The sequence below is a fragment of the Borostomias antarcticus genome (assembly GCF_949987555.1).
Source record: "Borostomias antarcticus genome assembly, chromosome: 21".
In the NCBI taxonomy this organism is placed as follows: Eukaryota; Metazoa; Chordata; class Actinopteri; order Stomiiformes; family Stomiidae; genus Borostomias; species Borostomias antarcticus.
In genome coordinates this window covers 3,992,583-4,019,856 of record NC_140254.1, presented here as the reverse complement: position 1 = coordinate 4,019,856, position 27,274 = coordinate 3,992,583, and the positions used below count along the sequence as shown (strand labels likewise).

Genomic DNA, 27,274 nt, shown 5'->3' with positions numbered 1-27,274 from the left:
TCTAGGCTCATTTGTTTTAATCATTCCTGTTTGCTAAACTGGCAAAGTCAAAGGAGGACAATAGAAACAAACCTCATTTTGAAAAACAGCCAAAACAGGGCCTTTTTTGCCAGTTTGCCATTTTTTATATTGTTAAATTAAATAGGGTTTTAATTTAAGGTACTGCACCAAAAGATGATGCTACTGTACCAACATGTCATGTTTAGTGTAAACTACATAATTACATTTCATGCTTTTTCATTTTAAGTTCAACTACAGACATGGAAAACTAATGAGATGAAATATAGTTGGATATAAATCTTCTCCTCCACACATGCACATAAAACAGGCACATAAAATTATTTTTGAACTTACCTGTGGTCCATACAATTATGAGTTGAATTTTCAAGTGATTTATCATTCAATATCCTTCCCCAGTAGATGACAAGAGAGTTGTGAGGGGGGGGGTAAAGGAGTGGGAGATAAGACACACCACCTGACCCTATTGACTATGTTATTCCCTGTGGCACCAGCCAGTTGTGCAAACAAGGAAACTCAGTAACCATGGTATTGTCATAACTCTCAGGGCCTGCACTTTGAGTCGATGGCCAAATTAAATCAAAGGCAAGATCAAATGCACAAGTCTGCATCTTATCATCTAACCAAACAGTGGTGGGTGTGTAAACATGGAAAGTGTCTGGGTCGAGGTATCTCTCCCAAAGTTAATCGTGGGTTCACACAAAAGGTTTCCACATACAATCTTCCCAAAATGATGGGTACCATGTCAGTTGAAGCCTCACTCAAAACAATTCACTCTTTAATTAATAAAGAATCAGTGAGTGAGTGAGTGAGTGAGTGAGTGAATCAATGAATGAGTGATATATGTAATTGTATTTCTTTTCCCCCAAACAGTAGCCATACCCAGGTTTAGCATAATGTAATAATGAATGAATTGAAATTAATAGAGAGCAGAAGTGGCAGGAGAGGAAGAATATGGTGCATCAATTACTTCAGCAATATTTTCTCTAGGGCACATTTAGCCCTCTTACTTCAATGAAATGTAAATACATGTTAAGTCATTCCAGTCTAGCATCTGACTCAGGTAAAACAAATACATACAAATCATACTCATCTTTTATGCAGGCAGCGCAGAATCTTGTTTGTGATGTCATTTGTAATGATGAATTGATATTGATAGAGAGGAGACGTGGACCGAGAGGAATAATATGGTGGGTGCATCTTTAATTCAGATGTCCAGACCTGGGTCACCACACAAGCATGCTGACACAGTGTCCATCAGGCCCATAGCCAGCCTTGTGGGGGAAGGGGGGGTTCGTTTTCCAAAAGTGGACTGTATCGTTTCGATTTGTTGGGGGGTGGTGGGGGGTGGGGGGGTTGGACAGGTTATTTTTCATTGTCGGGCGATTTGTTGACGGGGCAGGTTATTTTCATTGTTGGCGATTTGTTGATGGGGGGGGGGGGGGGGGGGGTTTGTCTTAAATTCTGGACCTTTTGTCTTCAATTCTGGACCTTTGGTCGTGAGGGGGGGTTCGCCCCCCCCCCCCCAGATATATCAGGCTATATTGTATTTAGTTTAGTCAGTTAGATAAACTAAACTAGATAACCTAGACATTACAAGATGATGAAGTAGGGTACCCTTTTCTTTTTTCCATAAATAATAAGTAGCCTACCGAGTCATATTCTGAAACAATTTCTCATTTGTCAATTTACTACAAATACAACATACACTGTGAATTCCAACGAACAGGATAATAATGTGAAGCCCTCTCAATCCTCAGCCCTCATCTCACCCCCTCAGCATCAGGACCACACTTCTCAGCCGTCGCCATGGTTTCAACATCCAACTGCCTAGAACGTCACCACGTATGTTGACTACGTGGGCACGTTACGTGTTTGAGGAGGCGTTCTTTGTGCCAGTGTTCGCAAGCAAAATTGAGGAAAAAAAACGATACAGTGAGTGCGGTTTTGAATATTGTTTCTATTTGACAAAATGGTTTGACGTGTCATGAAGAATTTTTACAAAATATATTTTTTCGATTTAAATTGCATGAAGCTAGCCTGCTTGAATCATTGCTAGCCAGCTAGTGCTAGCTAGCGAACGTTAGCTATTGTTAGCCAAGCTTTATAGCTAATTAGCATAGCTAGCTAGCATTAGCCAGTCACAGTATTTCTACGTTAGCCTCTCTGTCCTAGCCAGCCCATGCCTGTATGTGCTAACGTTAGCTAGCTAGCTTGCTAAATTAAGATAGTAGCTAATTAACTAGGCATTGATAAAAGCTAGCTAGCGTTATTTAGATACAGGGAATGAGATACATTTTAGTTCAGGTTAGTTTAGGTGACGTGCCGACACCACAGTGCAGGGTTATTGAGCTGAACCGTGGTCGTATCATCCCTACGTTACCTCCATCACTCATGAACCGTGGTCGTATCATCCCTACGTTACCTCCATCACTCATGAACCGTGGTTGTATCATCCCTACGTTACCTCCATCACTCATGAACCGTGGTTGTATCATCCCTACGTTACCTCCATCACTCATGTAGTTTTACATGGCGAGCTTCCCTGTCTAGATAATTGAACCACGGATCAACTCGTACCTGCGCTCTCACTGGATTGGTCAGAATCATTAGTCATTCCATCGCCTGGTGTGTTCAAAGCAATTTATCATAAAAACCATTGCTCTAGCATGTTAGCTAGCTAGCTTTTTACTATTTCTTACTTCTATCTTACTGTATGTCTCAATTTACTGTAGAGCATCCATGGGCAACTGCCACCACGACTGTCTGATCTATAGTGCCTGCGTACTATGCCATATCTGAATATTAAAACTTGGCCATGGGTTTTCAAATACCTACCAGACAGAGCAGTAGCTAACTGCTACTACTACTACTACTACTACTACTACTACTACCACTACTACTACTACTACTACTATAGATAAACACTAGTGATTTTTTGTAATTGAATAGTGCTTCTTCTCCATGAGAATATCTGTTCTTTTTCCCAGTGGACCGCGGCTCAAAGCGCAGGCAGGTGAAGCCCCTGGCTGCTTCTCTACTGGATGCTTTGGACTACGACAGCTCTGACGACAGTGATTTTCAAGTAGGAGATGCCTCAGGTAGGCCAGGCCAACATCATTGGGGGTTGCCAGTTGCCACTATACAATCGTATGTGTAGTGTGATGTGACATGACTTGAACAACATAAAAAATAAAACAAAGTTTTACCCAAGCCAAAAAAGTTTTCTCAGGGGTGCAATTTTGCCTTTCAACACGTCTCTTTCACCGTGGAGTCTGGGATTCTGTCCCCCCCTCCATTGTGTCTTCCACCCCCAGTCAGACACTGATGGGGTCGTTCAGGTGATCTCGCCCCATCATTAGGCTGCCGGACTAATCGTCAGCTCTGAGGTCTCTCCATCCTCCCTCTAGGTCTGCAGTACACAAATACACACAGCACAGGCCAGGGGCCTCATTTATTAAACTGTACAGGGAATTTACGTTTGAAAACATATGCACACAAATATTCCAACACAGTGCGTATCATGCCACTTTTCTATTATCAGTCACAATCAACCCTAAACTTGGTGCGCGTGTGCGTGCTTCTTGTCCCCACCCTTTTTAATGCCAATAATTGCCTGTAAATGGTCAATGAACCGCCCCATCCGTCCATTCATAAATAATGACTGTATTACAGCAATGATGGTAGATTAAATAGAAGTTCTTGTAGCGGAAGTTGGAGCAAGACTGGAGTGATGGCTGACTGACAAGGCGTCGGACTCGTAAACTGAAGATCATAGGTTCAATCCCAATCCGCGTCACTGTGACAACAATATTATACTATGAAACTGAGGTGTCAAAAATGGCACAATTTGTCCTACTGTTCACCTCATTATCTATGAGAATGTCAGAATATGCAAGTATTGTGTAAATCATTTGACTTAGATGAAGGATTATCCTGTTTGTTCGTTATCAGCCAACATAGGCTACCTGTAGGCCTACATGTGTTGGTGGCGTGGTTTTGTAGCCTATTCCTAATTCAAACCGTCATTGACTCACACACGAACCAACTAATTCCTACATAGCCATTTGTTCAGTGATTTCAGATCCAAATATAATTCTCGATTCAACTGTACAACATATTTGAGGGTGTCTTTTGCAAAAATAGACATTTCCTTATTTCCTTTTATAGGCCTACACCCTAAATCATCTTTTCAGAGTGTGTGTGGAGAACTGCACATTCTCTGACATTTTCAAGTCCCTTTTTTTTTTTTTTTTTTAATGAATCCTAAAGGTTGCGGAGAAAGTGGCGTACGCATTCTTTTGTGCTTACGCAGCGTTTCTAAATGAGGCCCCAGGCGGGGGGGTCTAACTCCACTGTGAACCTCCTGGGCTCCACAGTGTTGGAGTCTAGATATAACTGGAAGCATTACAATTTAACTACAGTACACCTAATACCGGCCGCACTTTACCGGATTTTTGGGCACAAATTTATCACATCTGGGATGTAACAAATAAAATAAAAAAAGCTGAGTTTAATAGGTATCATAATGATGTGATTAAAACCTTTTATCCCGCGTTTCATGACCTTTCTGCCCCTCCTTTGTCCTGTCAGGCTCTGAGGGCAGCGGCGTCGGGAGTGACGAGGAAGGCTCCGACAAGGAGATGGCTGCAGGCTCAGAGAGTGAGTCGGACAACGTTGCGTCTGTGGACGATGGGATCGACGAGGAGGAGACCAAAGAGCTGACAGCAGACGACACACTCACTGAGGATGAGGAGAAGGCCAAAGAGCAGCCCTCCCCCGACGCCGCCTCCAGAGACCCCCCCGCAGGGGGCCCCCCTAAGGGCCGCCGGAAGGGCGAGAAGGCGAGCGACAAGGCGTCTGACACGGAGGCCAGTAGTGGCGGGAACGGGAGCGGGAACACCGAGGATGGCCAGACGGCCGAACCCAAGAAGTGGAACCTGCGTCGGAACCGGCCCATGTTGGACTTCACCACCATGGAGGAGCTGAACGACATGGACGACTACGACAGCGAGGACGACAACGACTGGAGGCCTGCGGCTGGGAAGAAGAAAGGCAAGGCCTCCGCCCAGAGAGGAGAGAGCGGGGAGGAGGACGAGGGGAGCGGCAGCGATGACGATGACGAAAATGAGGACGATGATGATGTTGAGAACGAAGATGGGGAGGAGCAGAGCAGCAGCGACAGTGACAAAGAGGTGAAGAAACCCAAGAGGAAGGTGAAGAGGAGCAGTGCCTTTGACGAGGAGCTGACTAACGATAGCATGTTCCAGGGAAAGGGCAACGAGGTTGGTGGACTGCTGAGATTCCACTAACGGGCTACAGAGCACCTTGGCACTTAGTCATCACACAACTTGTATCTTTCCAGCCTAGACTAGTCCTCTCTGACCGTGCCCTTAGTAAATGACCTCGATCTTAGCCTCAGTCCCTTCTTAGTTTGGTTGGCACGTTATGCACTTCGCCAGGCCAGAAGTTGTTAGTGAAGTTAGTATCAGTGAGAAAACAGGTGCTCAAAAAAGGGAGATCAATCATTAGTGTTGTTGGTGCTCTTGGATCACTGGGAATGGAGGCAATTTCAAAAAAGGGATCAACTTTTCATTTTTGAAATAGTATCATTGAGAGTTTATGACTCCATTGTTTACAGTACAAACCCCAGCACTTAGCCTGCTATGTCATAATGTGTCCCAAAGTTATCACATAGTCCAATGCAAACCACAGAGAGTGCTTTGGCTAACTCGCCACAGAGATTGCTGTAAGCGACTTATGCTTAGTGTGTCCATCATGGTGTATGGGATTTACTAACTGTCAATAACTGGGCTCTGTGGTCAGAGGACCGAGGCGGGGATTGAGAGAGGCTTTACTGAGGCTATGCCTGCTTTCCCAGGATGCCCTGCTGGAGCGCGCCCAGACCTGGAGCTCTCAGAGGATGGAGCATATCCTGATCTGCTGTGTGTGTCTGGGAGACAACAGCGAGGATGCAGACGAGATCATCCAGTGTGACAACTGTGGGGTAACTGTGCATGAAGGTACTGTGAGGATAAACGCTGCAGTTCTATATTCAGGCCTTGGCATTCATTTGCAGATAAAAACTCTTGCCTATTTTGTTTGCTGTGTAGGCCTAATTTAAGGCTAATGTAGGCCTAATTTAAGGCTAATGTAGGCCTAATGTTATTTTTACTGTGGAATTAAGACGGGGCAATACCAGAGCTGGGGAACAATACTCTCTGTTGGTAAATATATATTAACAGATGATATTGTGTACTAGTATACAACAGGTAGTTCCAAACTCACAATCTGATTGGCTAAGAGCCATTGTATATTCACGATATACTGAACCATGGGTAAAGCCTCTTCACAGTTCTATTTAAGTTATTAGTGTGCTACATTTTAGCTAAATAGCTAGCTTTCTATCCATGTGTAGCTAATAATGTGGCATTATTATTAGCATCTAGAGAGCAGCAGCATCACCACAAATTAATTTGATACATTGTGTAAACAAGGATGCCCCTTGCTCCAAAACGTTCTGAACGTTGCAGCTGTAAATCTACAGGACTCTGGTGCTGGTCTTTGTTGATGGCTCTACTTGTTCATCATAAACTAAACAAGTTGTAAAAGTGTTTTGGGGCCAATATCTCTAGCTAGCTATGATTATTATACATAAAGTAACTAGCTCAATATATTGTTGTGTTAATAGTTGCTGAAAAAAACAATAGTTGGTTCACAAAAAACAAACTTGTTCATAAAGCTATGCTAGCTGGGACTGTCATTCATGACTGGATGGCTGATTATATATCATATATTGTGGCAGTCAAATAACATATCAAACAAGCGTAACATTTATCTGGAAACTAGCTGGCTAGCATAACCAGTGGGTATTTCGTTTTGACAACTGGTCAGTTGATACTGTACAGTATGTTGCAAAAGCATAACAGTATCATTCATGGCTAGCTGGTTGCCAGCTATCAAAAGTCAAGTCAGGCATTCGTTTTGGTTGAGAGGGCTCATTGTTCGTTGCTATGGAATAGCAGGTTGTATCCAGGGCTGGGAAACTTGCTGAAAGATAAAGGATCAGACACTTTTAATTAGCTGTTCCAAACCCATGTTAACTATTGGATGTCAGTGCTGTTCCTCAAGGGAATATGATCATCATTTGAAACTCCATAGCAATGGGATAGTTTTAGGAACGGCTTTTCTTGGCAGAATATAGTCAGTATTTACTGAAGCAGTAACTCACTCGAGGGTTGTGGTATATCACTAATATACCCCGGGTTGTACTGGTCGACCGCAGCACTACCCGTGGTACATTGGTGATATATATACCACTCCCTCTCATGAGTTATTGCTTCAGTCATTATTATTAATTACTGTGTACTACTATAACAGTGTGCTATAACACTGCTTACTACTGTAGCTATGTGGTAGGCTACTACTAGTGTTATAACACTGCTTACTACTGTAGCTATGAGGTAGGCTACTACTAGTGTTATAACACTGCTTACTACTGTAGCTATGTGGTAGGCTACTACTAGTGTTATAACACTGCTTACTACTGTAGCTATGAGGTAGACTACTACTAGTGTTATAACACTGCTTACTACTGTAGCTATGTGGTAGGCTACTACTAGTGTTATAACACTGCTTACTACTGTAGCTATGTGGTAGGCTACTACTAGTGTTATAACACTGCTTACTACTGTAGCTATGAGGTAGACTACTACTAGTGCTATAACACTGCTTACTACTGTAGCTATGTGGTAGACTACTACTGCTATAACTGCTTACTACTGTAGCTATGAGGTAGGCTACTACTAGTGTTATAACACTGCTTACTACTGTAGCTATGTGGTAGGCTACTACTAGTGCTATAACACTACTTACTTCTGTAGCTATGTGGTAGGCTACTACTAGTGCTATAACACTGCTTACTACTGTAGCTATGAGGTAGGCTACTACTAGTGCTATAACACTGCTTACTGTAATACTGTAGCTATGAGGTAGGCTACTACTAGTGCTATAACACTACTTACTACTGTAGCTATGAGGTAGGCTACTACTAGTGCTATAACACTGCTTACTACTGTAGCTATGAGGTAGGCTACTACTAGTGCTATAACACTGCTTACTACGGTAGCTACAGTGTGTGGTAGGCTACTACTAGTGCTATAACACTGCTTACTGCTGTAGCTATGAGGTAGGCTATTAGTCTATGCATTACTAGGCTTTTTGTTGCTCTTTTTGATTTAGGTTTCCAAGAGACAAATCACTGAGTGAGTTAGATAGAGAAAGTTAGATAGTATCCAAACCTGTCATTTGATTTAAGTCTGGGCTGGTGTTTCAAGACTCCTTCCAGTAATATGTGAAAAATGTTTCTCGTCTTCTCCCTGTAGCCATGGAGCTCCTTAGCCCTTGAAATTGCATTATCATCCTAGGGAGCTGGGGAGTAAACAGAGAAGAGGGAGTCAGCTTCATCATCATCTAGCTTTATCAGCTCATTGTGTCTCTGACTTGTTGGAAACAAAATCAATGACTTTTTAAATCGTCTCTGGGACATGGCCTTCTCTGCCGGTCAAGCATAGTTAACGCTACCCATGCAAGGTGGATCAATGTGACACTGCTAATTTTCAATTACTCCCATTTATTTATTTATTTATATGCTTGCGTTTTACTGATTTAGAACACTAGAGAGGCCGCGGTAGGTTTTTCTCTCTACAGAATTATCCTTGGAAAATGTGGAAAAAGAGTACTCTGTGTAATTTGACCTCTAATATAAAGAGAGTTTCTGAAATGTGTTCTAGCACAGCATTTGGTCTAAGGCCTTCACATTCATCTAAGCTCCTTAGATGAATGTGGGCCACAGGCAGCAGCACATGTTTTTTTTTGTCTTCGATGACAGACAATGCGAGTGGGTCTTTTGTTACCTTGAAAAGATTTGTCACAGGTATTCATCAAAGGATGCACACCATTCACCAGGCAATGTATGGTTTATGCTAGATAGTTTAGATTGATACAGTGACATACTAGTGACCCTTATGTATTCATTTAGCATCCCCACTTCACTTTCCCTTTTGAGTCGCAATGAAATAGACATTTTTCCCCAAAGCATTGGAAAAATTATGCTGTAATAGATGACAGCCTGCACCACACAACCTTGGCTGTGTAAGCCTGTGTTCCTGCAGTAGGCAGACCACTTACTCACAAGGCACCCATCTACACACACGCACGCACACACACACACACACACACACACACACACACACCTGCTCTGCCCAACACCAACAGTACCAAGCCACCCCACAGCAGGACCATTAGCTGCACTGAATCAGGGGTTAACCTTGAAGCATCCAGGGTCTTTGATGTGCCAAGCCCAGCGTTGAAGTCAGTCCTTCAGAGCAGGGCAAACAAATGCTCTCAGGGAGACGGTCCTACACACAACAGCACATACACACTAATCAAGGAAACACTCCATGGCCTAATAAGATACCAGGAGCAGGTCCTCCATTTATCTGGTCCCCCAGACATGGCTTATCTCCCTGAGAAGAGGGAAGATGAGTAGCTCGGATTGTGTGCTCTGAGAAAGAAGGAAGTCAGGGGGAGCACTTGCGGACATTTCTTATCTTCCTCTCTCTCCTTCTCTCTGAAGACGGGAATGCTGTCTCTTTTTTCTTCCCACAATTTACATCTAGATTATGCAATTTAATTTGACAGATTTCAGTTCCTTAAATCTGGACATTTACGCAAGTCAAAAAATGTACTAACTACTTCATAGGCTGAAACCACCTGATAGTTCTGTATTCTGATGCCGTTAGTTTTACTGTTGATAGTGCCTATTATCTAGATACAACTTTAGATTTATCTATAGATCATATTTTTTGTTTGGTCTCAAATGTACTGTAAGCATTTATTCGAAGTAAGTAGTGAAATAAAATATCAGGGCTATAGATAATAGTTAATATAAAAAGAACCTCAAGTGATTTAAACTTTCTGTTGGAAAAAACAAAAACAAAATGAAAAACAAAAAAGACCATGCAATAAGATGGCATGATAATCTACTGTTCGTTTAAAATGTGTCCACAACACAGTTTCTTTCCTTTAACAAGTACATTCTTGAAATGACTAACGGCCCAGGAGTGAGTTTTTTCGGCAATGCTCTCCAGATTCTTATTCTGTGTTCAGGAATTGTTGTTTTACCCACTATTCTAGTGCTGCAGCAAGGCTGTGACTGGCTGTGACTGTGGCCAGTTTTAATCATGTCAACCTACAGTAGCTACTAGCTATACAGAAAACTCAAGCTTTACAACCATGTGTGGATGTGCCACATTTTCCAAAGAAGATTAGCCAGCCATTTGTCATGGTTTGTGCACTACGGCAGGTAGAAATGCAGTTGTATTTTTATTTTATTTTATTAATGCCGTTTTGTACGTTTCCCTCGAGCGGTTTGAAGAACTTCCATCAGTGACATCCAGTACGACATGAGCCTAAAATGCAATATAAAAACTATAAGCCTACAAAGTTAACAAAATGTAACGTTATGTTGTTTTCCATACAATGGATGCGACACATTTCTCACATGAATTAAAATCTTTCTTTTATCGTTAAACTCTCAGCATTGTGGGATTACGGCAGAGTTACCTTGGTAGGCTACAACTTCCGATCAAAAATGTTAAAAATACGAGAAGATGTTACACTTGAGCAAACTTTCCATAAGTCTTGAACAGTAGTGAATGGGAGCCACACAATCAATGAGTGAACCATCTTGTCATCTGGTAGTAAGACATTTTAAATTGTATTATGCTTTCTGTTGCTGTCTATATAACGACTATAACAAATGATATGTACCCACAATGCACCTAACTCAGATACAGTACTAACCTATGAGAATCCTAACATTTAGAACACCAAGAGAGCTACTTAACACCTCAAGCTCTGAATTTTGAAAGTAGACGGGCTCCTGAGTAGAATAGACAACACTTTTACTGAGACACCAAACATAGTTTTTTATGTATAAAGCAAAATGTACTTGGCATGGGAAAAAATTAATGCGCCGAGCACCCCCAGGTGGTGTGTGCTAGTACATGATGTGTAATGGACATAAGAATGCACGTACTGTACTAAGGTCAATCTAAAGTCGCTTAACAAAATGCTTTGCTTGAAATTACTTTTTATGGTTCAATTATTCTGGCCCTCCTTTTATTTATTTTCTAATGTCTTGCTCAATTACAGTTTGGAAATAATGTGTTTCATTTACCAGACTGTCTATTAGGAAAATGAATTGAAATGGAATGGCAGGCACCAGGGAAATCTTACTGTATTTGTAACCACTGTGAAAAAAGAGTGGATACAGGTTTAAGAGAGAGAGGGGAGATAGAGAGAGGTCTCTCCTCCACTGGCCCCTCATAGAACGTCAGCCGCGAGGTCTCTTCTCCACTGGCCCCTCAGAACGTCAGTGATGGGGTCTCTCCTTCACCGGCCCCTCATAGAACGTCAGCCGCGAGGTCTCTTCTCCACTGGCCCCTCAGAACGTCAGTGATGGGGTCTCTCCTTCACCGTCCCCTCCCTCATAGAACCATAGCCTTACACATCGCTCCCCCCGTCATAGCAAGGTCTGCCACCCCCCCAACTGAATTGACAGCTGTTCCATCTGAAACGGCACTCCTTCGCCAGCCGCCTGCCCACCCCCCTGTGTGCCAGCTGTGCCACCGCGCTACCGGCCCTGAAGTTGCTGGGCTTTTATGGGGGCAGTTGGGTGGCAGCCCGCACGGCTGCCTGCATGTCACAAACGCTCGCCGGAGTCCTGTGCGCTCGCACGGAAAGGTGACCCGCTCACAGGCGTCAACGCATAACCCACCATGTGTACAGGTAGGCGTTACGATGGTGGGATGAAATAGGCGCCAGCCGGAGCCTCTCACACACACTGTGCCCAGCCACCTTGGGAGAAGTTAGTAAGATGGTCGGGCACCGTGCCATCTCGAGTTTCAGCTGTTCCATTTTCAACAGCTAAGGCTACAGCTGGTACTTGTACCGTGGCTGAGGCCTCACGATTCAGAACTTAGTTCTGGTGATTACATTCAATAGCTCCTTCTGGAGAGCCTCTGGGTAGCTTACCGGATAGTCTGGTTGTGTTGATTAGCATACCTGTTTTAGAAAAGAAAAAAATCAGATATTGAGAATAAAGAACATTGAGCAGAGCGGTCGCCCACAGTAGAAAGGGAGCAGGGGGGAGGGTTGTCGAGGCAGAGATGAGAGATGGGCTGTCATTATCCGTAGCTCATGTGAGTCCGTCTCGCTGTTCGACTCCAGTTTCCGTCTTTGTTCTCCGGTGCACTGCACCGTCTAGGCGGCCGCCGTGTCTCCTCCTCAGACGAGAGTTGAAGGATAGATGAAAGAGGGTCTGCTGTTAAGAGATCAAAAGATTTTTGGTGAGCAGGGCCCTATGAGAGCCAGCCACCCACTCAGCCCAGAAAGCCTATAGCAGCTCTGGACCGCAGACGAGCTGCTTTTGACTAGCGTCCGCCTGGCCAGTGGTTTAAGCAGATATCATTAACTAGACTGTCATTATTAGGAAGACCTCACTGCTTTATGTTTTCTGGACTGTACGCTAATTGTGGCTCTTTTTGTAGGAATTTGTTGTTTTTATGTCCTCTGGTCTTTCTTGTTTGTTCCGTTTTTACTGTTAAAACGGTAATCATTGCCGCTGTCACTCTAACGCGAGTGGCCATTAAAATGGTCACTTTATACACAAACATCACAATGTCATTAATAGGCCTGTTCCCATTCCATCACCAATTAAAGCACTGATATTGATTCCACTCTATGTCCTAATGAGTTCTGCTGCATGGTAAGCGTATTTCCCAAAATGTTCTGAATTAATTTAGGGTGATTTAGAGATGTATTTGTTTAAATGGATCAATGAAGTAATTTCCCAGAACAACATATTTCACATTTAACAGCCACAATTATAATTGTAATTATAAGTGTGTGATCCTTTATTTCTCTTCATGAAATACAAAATACACTAAACTTCTGTTTGGAAACCTAGAGCTGCACATCAGGGATGACAGTTGATTGAACCCTAACCCCCAAAACTAGGCAGAGGTCTATTATCTAGTCTGGTCAGATCTGGTCAAGTGGCCTGGTCCGGTCTATTCCAGTCTGGTCCGGTCTGGTCTGTTCTAGTCCTATCTGGTCTGGTGGTCTGGTCAGATCACATTGTGCAGTAGCTTGTGTTCTGGGCTGCACACATACCCCTCAGTAGTGTGAATAGCCCACTCCATCCAGACCTCCTCAGGCAGCTTCTTAGAACAGCAGATTATATCATCCACAGTGCACGCCAGCCGTATGAAAACCATGATACAGAACATTATCCACTTAGGCAGCTGAGTAAGTTTGGCATTAGGCTCAGTATCCTGCTGAAGGTTAATTGTCGTGTTTTCCCTCAAGTTTTTATAGTGATGTTCTGCTGGTTAATAGAATGTCTTGGATTCAGTCTCTTCAGAGACCAAGAGAAGGATAACGTATGTCATCACCAAGACAAGAACTCAAAAGCATTGTACTGCTTACTGTCAGTTTGAATGCAGTTTATAAACCCTGTCATCGTCCATTGTCAAGCTTTTATCAGGCTGGAGCATTGAATGCTACTTATTATTGAATTAGGGCTCTCTTTGTTCCTTTCTAAAATTAAAATGCAAAATTAAAAACCATAATAATGTGTCTGCCCCCTTCCCCATAACGAGGAAATGATATATCCCATTGATTGCTAGCCATGAAAATGATTGCCTTGTTTTAAGAAAAATCATTTGAGACATCCCCATCCAATCTATTATGTAGTTTTAATTCAGTACTGCTGATTTAAAGGAAGGCAGCTGGCAGATGTGTTCCTCTCCTCGCCCTACATCTATCATAGAACCCACCAATTACTTCACATGTAATTGGGCTTATTCATGGACGTCTCTTGGTCCCGCGAGCTGCCTCTGTTGTCTGTCTCTCTGTTTGGCAAGCTGACTCTGCTTATATGAGTGCTTTGGATAGGTCCGCTTAATCATGGAAGGAAAAGTGTTACCATTCATGTGGAAATTGGCATAATTCAATCTAAGTGCATCCAACTTGAAGAAGCTGGTTGCTTGATTTTTCTGAGAAATTAAATATTTTGACTGCCACAGAAGTTAGTTGAATAGATGGGCCTAGGCCTAATGTAGTAAACAAGATGTTAGCTTCTGCTTTTTCAAATCCTTTACTTCATCCACCCCAATTAATGAACTGAACTGATGGAAATGAATAAAGGCAGTTGAAATATTTTCAGGTTTGAAATGCATGGGAATACTGTAGACATGAGGTATGATGACTGTCTAAATGGACTGTAGTAATGGAGCAGGTACAGTAACAACTGCACCAGCACAGATGATAATGTACCAGACATTAGTGTGATGGTGTTTCTCTACCTGTTTCTCAGCCCGGAGTGGCAACATGCTATTGGACATGTTTATAACGGCAGAGAGATTATTAGGGGTGAGATTGGTGCAACGCGAAGATAGGAGCCATCAGTGCACTGTCAAAATAACAGATTGCTCTCCCCCCATTATGATGTGCCCATTACTTTTCCCTTTATCCCATGAAAAAAGCACACTCCTCAACAACTTCATTTTGTAACCCCCAGCAGCGAGTCCCTTCCCTTCACTATGAAATCACGATACAGTTCAAAGTACTACTCTTGATTCAGTCAACAGTGCCCTGCCCCCCTCCCTTTTACTGCCAAGCTCGTCATTTCTGACAAGGATAATCTTCACTTCGTGTATTACCAAGCTATCCTGTAGTCATCACTTTTTGTCAGCTTAGCTCATATTAGCCAGCACCCTCATGGCTTAGCGGTTCTAGCTTTGTATCTCAGTTCAAAAGGAACATCGGAGATTTGCAGCAACGGTTCAGCTATAAGTCGGTTAAACCGGCATGGTGATGGTTCAGAGCCCCGGTTCCATGGTTCAAAGCCCAATCAGTATTAAGCAGCCAACTGTTGCCAGCGGTATTTCAGTAATACCTTTCTTTAAGAAAATAAACGTTGAGCTGAGCTATAGGAGCACCCAATACTGTCACATTCTGTGGGTGAGAATGGTGAAGGGAAGTTGTTTGGTGGTTTGTACCCATTAAAGCTAGTTATGTTCTGAGTATCGTTCCTTTGTTGGAGGTAAAGATGGTGTTCCAGTTGTACCTTAATTGCCCAATTGAAATCATCAGGAGCTTGATTGATGCAATTCAGACTTTCAGCTAGGCCTGCAGGACTGCCTATGTGCCAGACAGTCACAGTGGCCCTCCTTTACTAAGCGATTGTACGATAGAAAACTGGCCATACGTTCATTTCCACGCCATGTTCGGCATTCATCAATTTCAATGTGAGCAGAGACTGCGACCAAATCTCATGTCAAGTCTCAGCTCCTGTACGCAAGTTTGAGAATTACCATGAGACTGATTCTGACTGGCATCTACTGTAAGTGCAGCGCAGCCACATGCTGTAGGCCTATTCCTCACTTCAAAATATATAGCCTACCCTAAGGCAAAATACATTTAGTAAAGGCCTCTTCTATGTGTTATATATCCCTAACATAAATGGTTATTTTCAAATTGTTTGCAATTAACAGGGTAAACAGGTTTTTGGTGTAGATAATAGAGTAATTTCGCTTTCATTTTGAGCCAGCTTAGACTATGCAGCCTTACAAGTCTTAAAATAAAAGTTAAATTGATTTTACACCAATAAATCAATGTACTGGTGACATAATTACTAGCAAGCAAAATTAACAAATGAAATGCAACGGGTAGGCTTCAGTCACTCATTTAAATAAGAGCATTGACAGTCATCATACCAGTAATGCTCTGTAGAAGACCTATGCGCATCATTCAGCCGAGGTGAGAGGAGTGGGTGAGCGAGGTAGGCTCTTAACCTGACGTGCACCAGTTTCTATAGGCCTGGTTGAAATGGGATATTTTACATTCACACAGGTGTTAGCCCTAATTTGATATTTTGTTATTTTGTAATTTATTGTCACAATAATACATTTTTCTGTATGGAAGGTCAAATAACTTATTAGATTAAATTATTATAATTATAATTATTATAATTATTATTATTATTATTATTATTATTATTATTATTATCATTATTATAAATCCTCAAATTGACAGCAATGTGCAATGGTTTTTGGATAGGCGACACAATTAAACAAGGAAGCTGCCCAGCTCGCACGCTGTCTGATTGTGTGAGTTTACATGCGTGAACTACCCCTTAAAATTGTAAAATGCGAGATGGTTTTCCTGGATCTTTTCATGGAGACTGAAGAGTTGCTATTGGACAAGTCAGAGAAATTCTAGTCTTGGCCCTAATTTGAATCCCCATGCCGTAAACTACAGCGAGGCCAGAGTATGTAGGGGTGGTGATGTTTAAATGATTATTGTTTTCATCCACACCGCCCGGTCATTCGTACGATGGGATTGGCAGCATACGAATGTTTGATAGATCACACGTGGACGCTGTCGTACCATCATTTCTGCGATCGGATCTGCGCTCCTTTGATAAATGAGGCCCAGTACGCTGCTGCATGCATGCAGTGGTCTCTAACAGAAAATGATCTGTAGAGAGGACACACACACAAACACACACACAATCAACTCTTCTGTTTGCCCAGTGTTTGCTTTCTCTATATCTGCTTTCTGGGCCCAATAGTCTTGACTCCCCAGTGTGGTCCACTGTGACATGCATGTAAAACGTGGTGCTAGTGATTTTCTGAGTCTCTCCCGTAGCTCAGGAAGCCTGGAGGCTGGGCTGCTAAATTAGGAGCCAGTCTGTTATCTCTGTGGTGGAGGCAGAGGGACTATTGCCGCCCTCATTGGTAGCATTGAGCACGTTTGGTAGCATCGAGCACATTTGCCCGGTGTAATAGCCACCATGGAAACTGCATCAACAAAATAATTGTTTTGGCAACCCTGGAAAATTAAGAAGACAACATTGACATGCTTGCCTGTGGCTTCTTCTCTTCTTGTCTGAGGCCTCAATAATATTATCAGATGTGTCTATTAGGGTGGCTGGAGCAAAAAGGCTGGAAAACAGTTTGGAGCCTCTGAAAGGGTAGGGTTATGAGTGCTATTGGGGGGGCTTGTAGGTGAGCTACAGTCAGGTCTTCCTTGTTCCATGGTTACATTGGTATTGTACCTTTGTGTAAATTCATCTGCTAGACCCCATATCTATAGCGTAAAACCACACTTGAATGTTTGGAGGAAGCACATTATGAAATAGATGTCACTGACATTATCTTCTATCTGCTCTAGGTTGCTATGGCGTGGACGGCGAAAGTGATTCCATCATGAGCTCTGCCTCGGAGAACTCCACAGAACCTTGGTTCTGTGATGCCTGCAAGAACGGAGTCACGCCCAGCTGCGAGCTCTGCCCCAATCAGGACGGAATCTTCAAAGAAACGGATGCCGGGAGGTCGGTTGAATGGCGACACATTGTCTGTAATGCTCAGTTATGCCCGTCACGCACAGCGACCATACCGTAAGGTAACGTAACATACGAACGTAACGTTCTATAGCACGCACACACTGAATCCGTACCGTACCGTAAAGAGCGCGTCCTGAAGTCTGAAGAGCGTTGAATCAGTAGATGAACATTTCAAGAAGAGGAACACATTCAATATGCGTATGTATAGCTAGTTTTGGTTATTAATTGTATTAAGTCAAATGTTTGTACTGATAAGAATTAACACCTTTCTGTAGGACAACGTGAATGTTGACATTTGAGAAATGTGTGCATTAATAGGCTACAATATCTAGAGCGACCCAATTTTTCAGTTGGCGTAGGCCTATAGGTCTACCCTATTAAACGTTTTGGTCATTAGCTAGTTGTATGAAGTTAAATGTTTGTAAGCTACTGATACAATAACACCTTTCTGTTAGGACAAAATGTGAATGTTGATTTAGCCTACATTTTGAGAAATGTGTTAATGTAACTGTTAGCCTACAATAGAAATTCACATTTCTCAGCTGGCCTAATCATTTATTTCAGTCATATGCTACCCTTTGTTTAAACTGAAATGGTTTATCATGAATGGCTGGGATGAGAAAGACGTGCGAACATATAATTTCAGCAGACGAGGTTTTGACAGCAATACACCGATCACTTTATCAGATAGGCAACTGGCAATCTTTGTTGCTGCTTGAAATCATGTTTCCATATCTTCTTGGCATCTTGATCTTGCGAATGATAACTTAACGGTAATTTGTAAAAACGTTGGTTTTGGTCACACATGACTTTGAGATGTGATTGACGTTTCTACCAGGATGAACTTGGATGGCTTGAACCTACTCATGAAGTTGGCGGCTACGGATTAATATTTATTATTAATAGTAGGCTATTATCAAATGATTGATTAAATTATTATTATTATTATTAAATGGAGATTATAGGCCTACATGCGCAAATATGGTTCAATATGCTAATACAATCTGGAAGATAGCCTGTATAGCCTATTGCATTTCTAAATAGCTCAAAGAGACAATTCTGAAATAATGGTAGCCATATAGACTCGGAAAACATACAAAATCAATGTTATTTATCTTTATTTCAATGCATTGACGGCCTTGGACAGCTACCGTCAAAACATAGAAAATCTAAACTCTAGAATTCTGTATGTTACGGTACGGTACGGTGGATGTGTGGGCACTCTCATTGCAGTCAACGGCACATATGTTAAGTTACGTTACGGTACGGTCGCTGTGCGTGACGGGCGTTAGGCTAGTACTTGTGCGATGCCACTGGAAGTGCCCAGTAAACAGTAAAAGTTCCACTGGTCAAGTTACTGAGGGCATCCAGAAGCCTCTCTCTCATCTTAATTGCACACATAATTCAGTTTTGGAGAGAGTAGAAGTTGGATTAGGGGACAAGAGAGAGGGAAGACAGAGGCAAGGGTGAGGAGGAAAGGAATGAGGAAAAGAGAGAGAGGGAGAGAGAGAAAGAGATAGGGGAAGAAAAAGAGAGGGAGAGAAAAGAGTGTGTTTTGTGAAGCGTGGAGACTTCAGCCACGTTATCGCTGATAGTGCTCCTCAGCCAGCCTGCACCCAAATTTACTACTTCACTAGAGCATGAAAAACACAGCAAATTAAACTGTGGAGCGCTTGCTTGCTGGAGATGGATATCTTTATATTGGACTTCTCTTCCCCAAAGTCCGTATTTGAAAATGTGTCACACCAAACTGTAGCTAGAATGTGGGGCTGCAGAAATCTATCACTGAAGGTTTTCTATTTAATCTATCTAAGTCTATTACATATTTGACTTCTGCTAATTTGTCATTCCTCACTTGATATCGTAATACTTCCTAAAGTCCTACCCCTTTTTCCACTTAAAATTCAACATTTTTACTTGGTCATATTTTAAGTAAATGAACGCTCCATCAATTTTGCAGTTTGAAGTAGTTCGAAGTAGTTCTTTCACACATTCTCTCACAGATGGGTCCACGTGGTGTGTGCGCTCTACGTTCCTGGAGTGGCGTTTGGGGACATCGATAAACTGCGCCCAGTGACCCTCACGGAAATGAACTATAACAAATATGGTGCCAAGGCAAGTGTAGCTTTATGTTTTTAAATCTTGTGAATCTTAGAAGGTTCTGAAGGAGCTAAATTGGTCCAATCGGAGCAGTACTACTAGTAGTACTCCGTAGTACGCAGAATATCGTGCTTTAGTAATATAATACTAGTGCTTTTCCTGAATAGTTTCTAAACATTCAAGTAAGGTTAACAGTGGAAACAATGCAAAAACGTCATGTTATCACCACTAGGAAAAACTCAATTGGAAGTGCATTTCCCTCTATCCCCTCTGTTTGCTCCAGCAGATTTTAGCCCTGTATGTTGTTTATTCAGTTTAATTCAATTCAACAATGTTGTGAGAGCATTGGCAAAGCTTTTCTTTAAATTGCTTTGTCACAGCTCGAGAATGAATTAAATTCAGGACCTGTCTTTGGTACTGAAAATGTGCCACAGTGATAAATTAGTCAGAATTTGAAGCAGCACGTACAGTAAGATAGTAATAAAGCCACTCTTCTCTGGTTTTTGTCCAGCACCTTATAGTATGTCCAACGAAACAATGGGATCTGTCAGAGTGGGTGTGATTTGACATTTATTGAGCTGAGACCCCTTTTGAGGGTCACTACTTCCACAGAAAAGCACTTTTATTGAAGTGAATAACTTTGAAGCACTTGATTTGATGAAAGGATGTCCGCTGTGATTCAGACTTTTAACAAGTGAAAACTAAGTGCTGCTCAAAAATTGCTAGCCTATTATTATTTTAATTTTCATAGGGAATACTCGGCACATTTACCTTCCTCCCACGCCCCCAGTCATAATCTTCCATCACTGACTTCTCCACATGCCCCCCGTCTCGTATCTAGGAGTGCAGTTTCTGTGAGGACGCGCGTTTCGCCCGGACTGGCGTGTGTATCAGCTGTGACGCCGGCATGTGTCGCTCCTACTTCCACGTCACCTGTGCCCAGAGGGAGGGTCTGCTCTCAGAGGCCGCGGCAGAGGAGGTGAGTCAGCACAGGAGTCGCATGAACCACATGCCACTGGACCAACATAACGGGGGAGGAATTATTGGTGGACGACAGATTTCTGTGGTTGATAAATATGACTTAATATTATAGCAGGATGTGGGGGTGGCGGGTAGACACAGTACATCTTAGCCTCACATCAGTGCCATTGGTTGAATCGATTGCTAGACTTCATTATCTCCTTTATCAATACTAGGTTTCCATTCAATGATAAGAGGGTTTTGGTCCAAGAAATTGACATTTAAACAGTCCTTTAACCAGGCTTGGGTGTCTCGGGCCAGCAGTGACCCGTGTCATGATGGCTATTCATGAGCTGTCTGTGGTGCAGCTCATGTGCTGTCTGCGCCTCGCCTCACCTATTTCTGCCGCATGAAGACACTATCGTCTGCACCGATAAACTGGCCCAGAAAAGTGCCCTCTCATTGCAATCCACTTAATCCAGTCAGCTGTGCGAGAGTCCCCTATCAACATGTGAGAGTGCTGATAGCATTCACCCAAGCACCTTAAGCCTAAATGATTCTTGGGGAACCAGGAGCTAAAAAAGGGCAGATTATTTTTTATTTTTTTATTACTGTAGACAACGTGAGGCAGAATGGAATGTAGAGGGACCTTTTTTGCACTCTTTTCGACCTATGGTGTAATTTTGTATACTAGTTCTGATACCAGTTGGAGCATCAGTAATTGGCCATTTAGTCCATTATACTGTATCCTCGTCTCCCCCCCAGAGTATAGCGGAAATATTATGTTTGGCAAGTCCCGTCTGAATGATAGCTTGCAGAGTTTGGCTATTGTATGCAAGCTAGCTAGCTACTACTATTGGGTGGACAATAGAATGCCCTAATGTTGGGCAAAGCTGAGCAACAGCAAAATAATTCCATAGTAGGCTGATGCGAGGTAATAATTCAATGTTTGTATCAGGGCAGCTGTATTCATTTTAGGCAAAGCTGCAGCTCATGGCAGCTAATGAGCAAGCAAATTCTATAGTAGGCAGCTGGAACGCTCACTAATTTGGGGCAAAATAATTCTAGAGTAGGCTGGCGAGAGGTAATAGTTCAGTGTTTGATCGGGGAAGCCTAATGAGCAGGCAAGATAATCTATAGTAGGCAGCTGGAACGCTGGGGGCGGGTTCTATTCGGAGCAGTATTTCTGTTGGCTGGCGGCTCGGAGCAGTATTTTATGTCAAAGGTAGAAAGGGTGCTCAGAATCAGGGGATTTCTTCCCGTGGCGCGTACAGCAATCCCCCCTGGGCAGCTTTCAAACTTTGAATATTCCCGGAATTTTGCAACCCTAGCCCAAACTAAATTAATTAAAAATCTGTCCCTGTCATGGTCTGTCTGGGACCCCTGCAGATACCCGCGCGAAATATGAGTGGGACGGACAGACAGCCCTGATAGAGGGACGGACAGACAGCCCTGATAGAGGGACGGACAGACAGCACTGATAGAGGGACGGATAGACAGCCCTGATAGAGGGACGGACAGACAGCACTGATAGAGGGACGGACAGACAGCCCTGATAGAGGGACGGACAGACAGCCCTGATAGAGGGACGGACAGACAGTGGACAGGCCACCTGAGGGGAGTCTTCTTCCTCACTTACTGTACCTACTCTAGTTACCCATAGAAAGGAGTAACAACGCCACTTCTGTCTTTTGGGACTCCAAATGTTCAGGCTGTACATTGTGCTCTTGGTGCCTGGTGCTTCTGTTGTGTCCGTAAACTTACGAGTTTGGCCTGTGCTTTCTCTGTTTTTTTTTCCAGGACATTGCGGACCCATTCTTTGCCTACTGCAAGCAGCATGCAGACCGCTTCGACAGGAAGTGGAAGAGGAAGAACTACCTGGCGCTGCAGTCCTACTGTAAGGTCTCCCTGCAGGAGAGAGAGAAGCAGCTGGCGCCTGAGGCTCAGGTCAGAGGTCACCAGCTCACACGGTTTCTCTGTGCCAAGGCCACATTAGGATTCTCTCAAAACGCTCCCTTCCTTCATCACCTCCTTGAACTTCCTCACTAATGACATTAGTAACCGCTGTTTAGAGAAGCACGTGTTTTCATCTTCCCAGTCTTGTTAGAAAAAAGTACGGTTTTGAGAATTCAAACCAGTGCCAGTGGGTCCTCAGTCTGAAGTGTGTGTTTGTGCGTTATTGATGTTAATTCGACAGGCCCGCATCACCACGCGCCTGCAGCAGTACCGGGCCAAGGCTGAGCTTTCCCGGAACACGAGGCCGCAGGCCTGGGTCCCTCGCGAGAAGCTGCCCCGCCCCCTGACCTCCAGCGCCTCGGCCATCAGGAAGCTGATGAGGAAGGCGGAGCTGATGGGCATCAGCACAGACATCTTCCCCGTGGACACGTCCGACACCAGTGCCAGTGTGGACGGCCGCAGGAAGCACAAGCAGCCCGCCCTGACCGCAGATTTTGTCAACTACTACCTGGGTAAGTCCGGTCAGTCTACACCCATCACTCCCTAGCAGCTCCCCATCCTGGAAGCAAACGGTTCTGCGCCAAAAACTACAGAGCGGAATCATTTCCACTGTTGGGCGATGACAGAAAGGTTAGCAACAAAAAAAAAAAGCAGCAATATAAAGAGAAACCTAACCCGCCACTTGTGCATGTCTGAATGTGTTCCTGTCTTATCCGCCTCATCTGTGTCTGCTGGCTCTCTCTGGCTTAGTTCACACGGCAGGTCTTAATGCTCAATTCCGATTTTTTACACAGATCCGATTTTTTTGTTTAGCTGTTCACATTACTTTTTAAATGTAACCTATATTTGACCTATATTTGACTCCCGTGTGAACAGCCCACGGCCCTGAACAGACCCGCATGCGCAGAAGAACAATAACAAAGACGTCAGGACGTCACGCGCAGCGCACTGTTTACGGAAGTAACGTTAACCATGGATAACGTTACAACCACAACTGAAGTTAGCCTTTACTACAGGTTGATTTTCAAGTATTTGTGCAGTGGAAGCCGGCGACGGTATGAGCAAATGGTAATGAGAAGAAGGATGAGGATCGTCTTGTGACGTGCAGTATGCCGCACAAGCACACCACAGTGGAACGCTTCACGAATTTGCAAGTCACCGCTCTAGAGTGACGTAAAACGTAGCATTAAACGCAACATGACTGTTCAGACGGCGGGCGCGTTGCAAAACATCAGACATGTATCCGAAATAACACCACCTCTGAAAGCGACCCAGGTTGGATTGAAAAAAAATCTGATTTCATGTGACTTGCGCTGTTCACACGGTCATGAAAAAATCAGACCTGAGTCGCATGTAGGCAAAAAGATCGGATTTGGGTCACATTTCACTGCCGTGTGAACTAGGGATGTGCGCGACTAGTCGTTTAAACGACTAAACGGCGCAGCTTTTGCTAGTCGTTTAAGAAATAATAGTCGATTAAACTAAATATAATAGAATTAGATAAAAATAAATATATTTATAAAAAGACTTAAATAATTAGTCACCTCATTCATTCATCTGCGCAATCCCTATTGTTTATGCTGCGTTCCTTTTGTATGGGAACTCCGGATTTGGCGCCTATACACCTAATACTTAGCCTATTGTCTGACATCCGTGGTCTTTAATATTATAGTAATTTAACTTATGCTATTCAATGATCAGAGGTGCACGGCACATTGCCACTAAAGTGTGCTCATATTAATTAATGTAGCCTAATCATTTGGTTTGTGAAAGTCAAGACGTGACGGAAATCTGCGCAACAATAGGCTATGACTAGATTCCAAGAGGCGCGCTCGCTTTCACTACCTAATTGCCGAGTTGAACTCTGAAGGAGGCAGACCATTAAATTCGCAAAACATAGGTTTATGTATACTAGTATACACCCAAGCAACTGTCACAAAGTACCCCGTGTTTTAAATAGCCAAACCAGACTTGCGCAACGAGTGAAAATTGGCTTCTGCTGAATGTTGGTTAGAAAGATAGAGGAACTTTATTGCAGACACGCAGGTCCATATAAAACATTATATATAACACTTTAATAAATGTACAACACTATTTTTTTGCACGGTAGGCTATTATTTCTTTCACTTGCATCATTCCTTGTGGACCAATGTTTGAATAAATTTGCCTTCGAACGTTATTGCCCTCTCTGACATCCGTGGTCTTTATGTGAAATCTAGTTTTAGCCTACTGAAACATTACAGGCTATAGGCTAGCCTACTCTTCTTCAATTAAACAAAATAAATCACATTGATATCTTAGCTAAGTAATAAGCTGTAAGGACAGGCTGAACTACTGTTTTGCACAGGCAAACAGTGTGTGACAGCCCTGCGCAACGCGTGCAAATTGGCTGCCGCTGAGTGGTTGGGAAACATCAAGAATAGTCATGCATCTTAGCTTGCATCGTTTGAGAAACATCCTAAATTTTTCTAACTAGCACTTGTTGTAGAAACTTGGGAATCCTGTTTTTAGACTAGTCGTGTAATCGGTTACAAAACCACCGTCTAGTCGTCAGTGAAAATAGTCGCTGCGCACATCCCTAGTGTGAACAAAGCCCCTACCTCTCTCTCTCTCTGTCTGTCTCTCTCTCTCTCTCTCTCTCTCTGTGTCTCTCTCTCTCTCTCTCTCTGTGTCTCTCTCTCTCTCTCTCTCTCTTCTGCCTCTTCAGAAAGACTAGGGAGGGACAGTTTAAGAGCGAGTGCCAGACTTTAACCCAGGCACTCAGCGTGAAGCCTCACATTAAGGCGCTTTTCTCTCCAAATGAATGATGATGATGCCAGATGTAGGGTAGACGGCCGGTGCGCCGGTAACCTTGAGAGCACACTCCATTAGCCCCCACCCACCCTCCTACCCTCACCCCACCCCCCCCTCCCACCCTCACCCCACCCCCCCCTCCCACCCTCACCCCACCCACCCCCCTCTCCCGCCCTCACCCCACACCCCCCCATCCCCCTCGCCCTCACCCCACCCCCCCCTCCCGCCCTCACCCCACCCCCCGGCAGGGCGGCCTATCTGCCATCAGTACACTCTCGCGTGGGCCTCTCCCTGTATATAGATTGCGATCGTGCACTATTGATTTTCCGGCTCCATTGCTATGCAGAGCGGAACCTGCGGATGATCCAGATCCAGGACAACATAGCGGAGCAGAAGGACCTGAAAGACAAGCTGGAGAGCGAGCAGGAGAAGCTGCACGTGGAGTACAACAAGGTCAGTGAGCGGCCGCCGCTTCCACGTGCGCGGAGTGACCCGGGGTGAGGGGGGGGGGGGGGGGGAGATGCGCGCGGCGGTTCCTTTCTGACCGGGCTTAGCCGTGCGGTTCGTCAGGCCGGGAGCACTGTTTTTCCGCGAGGGCGGAGTTTTTTTTCCGCATGTGCGTTGTTTTTTTTGTTTTTTTAAATAGGCCAATTCCTCTGCAGTCTGCCCTCGCCGTCTCTCCTCCCGACGCGTGACCTCGCCGACCGCCGCCTCGCCGGCTCCCATCAGCCCCGATGGAGGGAATGAAACGGCGGAGTGGAAGTCAGAAGAGTTAATGTTGCGTGCAGCCTGCTGCCGCGCCGCGTGTTAAGCGTTATTAATGGAGTGTGTGTTGCTAATTGCGCCGCTCGACTCGCTTTTACACGGGCCCGGCCTCGGAGAGAGACGGGAGAGGAATGGTCGTTAGGAGGAGTCTTGCTGTAACTGATACAGTTATAGTGCATTGACAAGGTGTGTGTGCGTGTGTGCGTGTGTGCGTGTGTGCGTGCGTGTGTGTGTGTGTGTGTGTGTGTGTGTGTGTGTGTGTGCGTGTGTGCGTGTGTGTGTGTGTGTGAATGTGTGTGTGTGCGCGTGTGTGTGCGCGTATTTGTGTGTGTGTGAACGTTTGCTGTGGCCTCCTCTCTCCTCTGGCTGGTCTGATCAAGTAAAGCCCGGAGAGCGCTAGAGAGATTTGACCCCATTTTGGATTGGGATGCTTTAAGCGAGGTTCACCTCCACCCCTGGTCCCTGTCAGAACCCCGGGGCTCATCATCTGTCTAGAGACAGAGTCTGAAGAGACAGAGACTGCTCTCAATGCTCTCAGATACACAAATGAGCTGTCTGTGCTCTCTGTGCTGCTAAGGGGGGGGAAGTGGGAGTGCAAAGGCTGATGAATGCAAGACCATAGAGTGTGAGTGTGAGTGTGTGTGTGTGTGTGTGTGCGCGTGTGTGCGTGTGTGTGTGTGTGTGTGTGTGTACACTTGCGTACATGCTAGTTCTTATGCATGGTTTAATAGGCCGGGGCGCCCCGGTGTACCCGTGCCACACGTCATCTCTCCTGTCCCCCTGTTCTGTCCCCCGCACAGCTCTGCGAGTCTCTGGAGGATCTGCAGAGCGTGAACGGAGATCTGCGGAGCGAAGGCCAGGCCCTCTGGACCCTGCTGGGAGGCATCCTGGGCCAGGTAAACCCCCGCTCCCTCCCACCCTCCCCTCTCCCACGCTCTTCCTCAACCCCCCGTGTCTGTGTGCCTCCGACGGCCCTAAAGAGTCGAGGAGCAGAGCTTTTGTTTCAGTTTTTAACCCGAGCCTGGTGGATTTCCCCTGCCTGGTCCAGACAGGGTAATACTTTGTGATGGAGAGGAATCTAGATTGCCAGTAGCAATTCGGTTGGGTCGTAAAAGCCCTACCCCCCCTTGTTTAAAAATAAAAAAATAAATAAAACCTTTCATTTGCACTAACTGATTGACCTGTCATTTGCCATGAAGTCAGACC

General features: G+C 44.2%; 1 protein-coding gene across 1 annotated transcript in view; it reads left to right on the top strand.

Moving 5' to 3' along the window:
* Nucleotides 1-1,946: 1,946 nt before the first annotated feature.
* The window catches only part of phf14 (PHD finger protein 14), a 70,492-nt gene continuing 45,164 nt past the window's right edge, over nucleotides 1,947-27,274 (top strand). Inside the window, exons 1-11 of the mRNA XM_084454867.1 lie at nucleotides 1,947-1,953; nucleotides 3,009-3,119; nucleotides 4,612-5,303; nucleotides 5,900-6,041; nucleotides 17,323-17,482; nucleotides 19,498-19,609; nucleotides 20,436-20,573; nucleotides 22,355-22,501; nucleotides 22,752-23,022; nucleotides 25,650-25,756; nucleotides 26,869-26,964. Coding sequence (XP_084310993.1) covers nucleotide 1,953; nucleotides 3,009-3,119; nucleotides 4,612-5,303; nucleotides 5,900-6,041; nucleotides 17,323-17,482; nucleotides 19,498-19,609; nucleotides 20,436-20,573; nucleotides 22,355-22,501; nucleotides 22,752-23,022; nucleotides 25,650-25,756; nucleotides 26,869-26,964 — 1,977 coding nt within the window. The 5' untranslated portion in view covers nucleotides 1,947-1,952. The remainder of the gene's footprint in view (nucleotides 1,954-3,008; nucleotides 3,120-4,611; nucleotides 5,304-5,899; nucleotides 6,042-17,322; nucleotides 17,483-19,497; nucleotides 19,610-20,435; nucleotides 20,574-22,354; nucleotides 22,502-22,751; nucleotides 23,023-25,649; nucleotides 25,757-26,868; nucleotides 26,965-27,274) is intronic.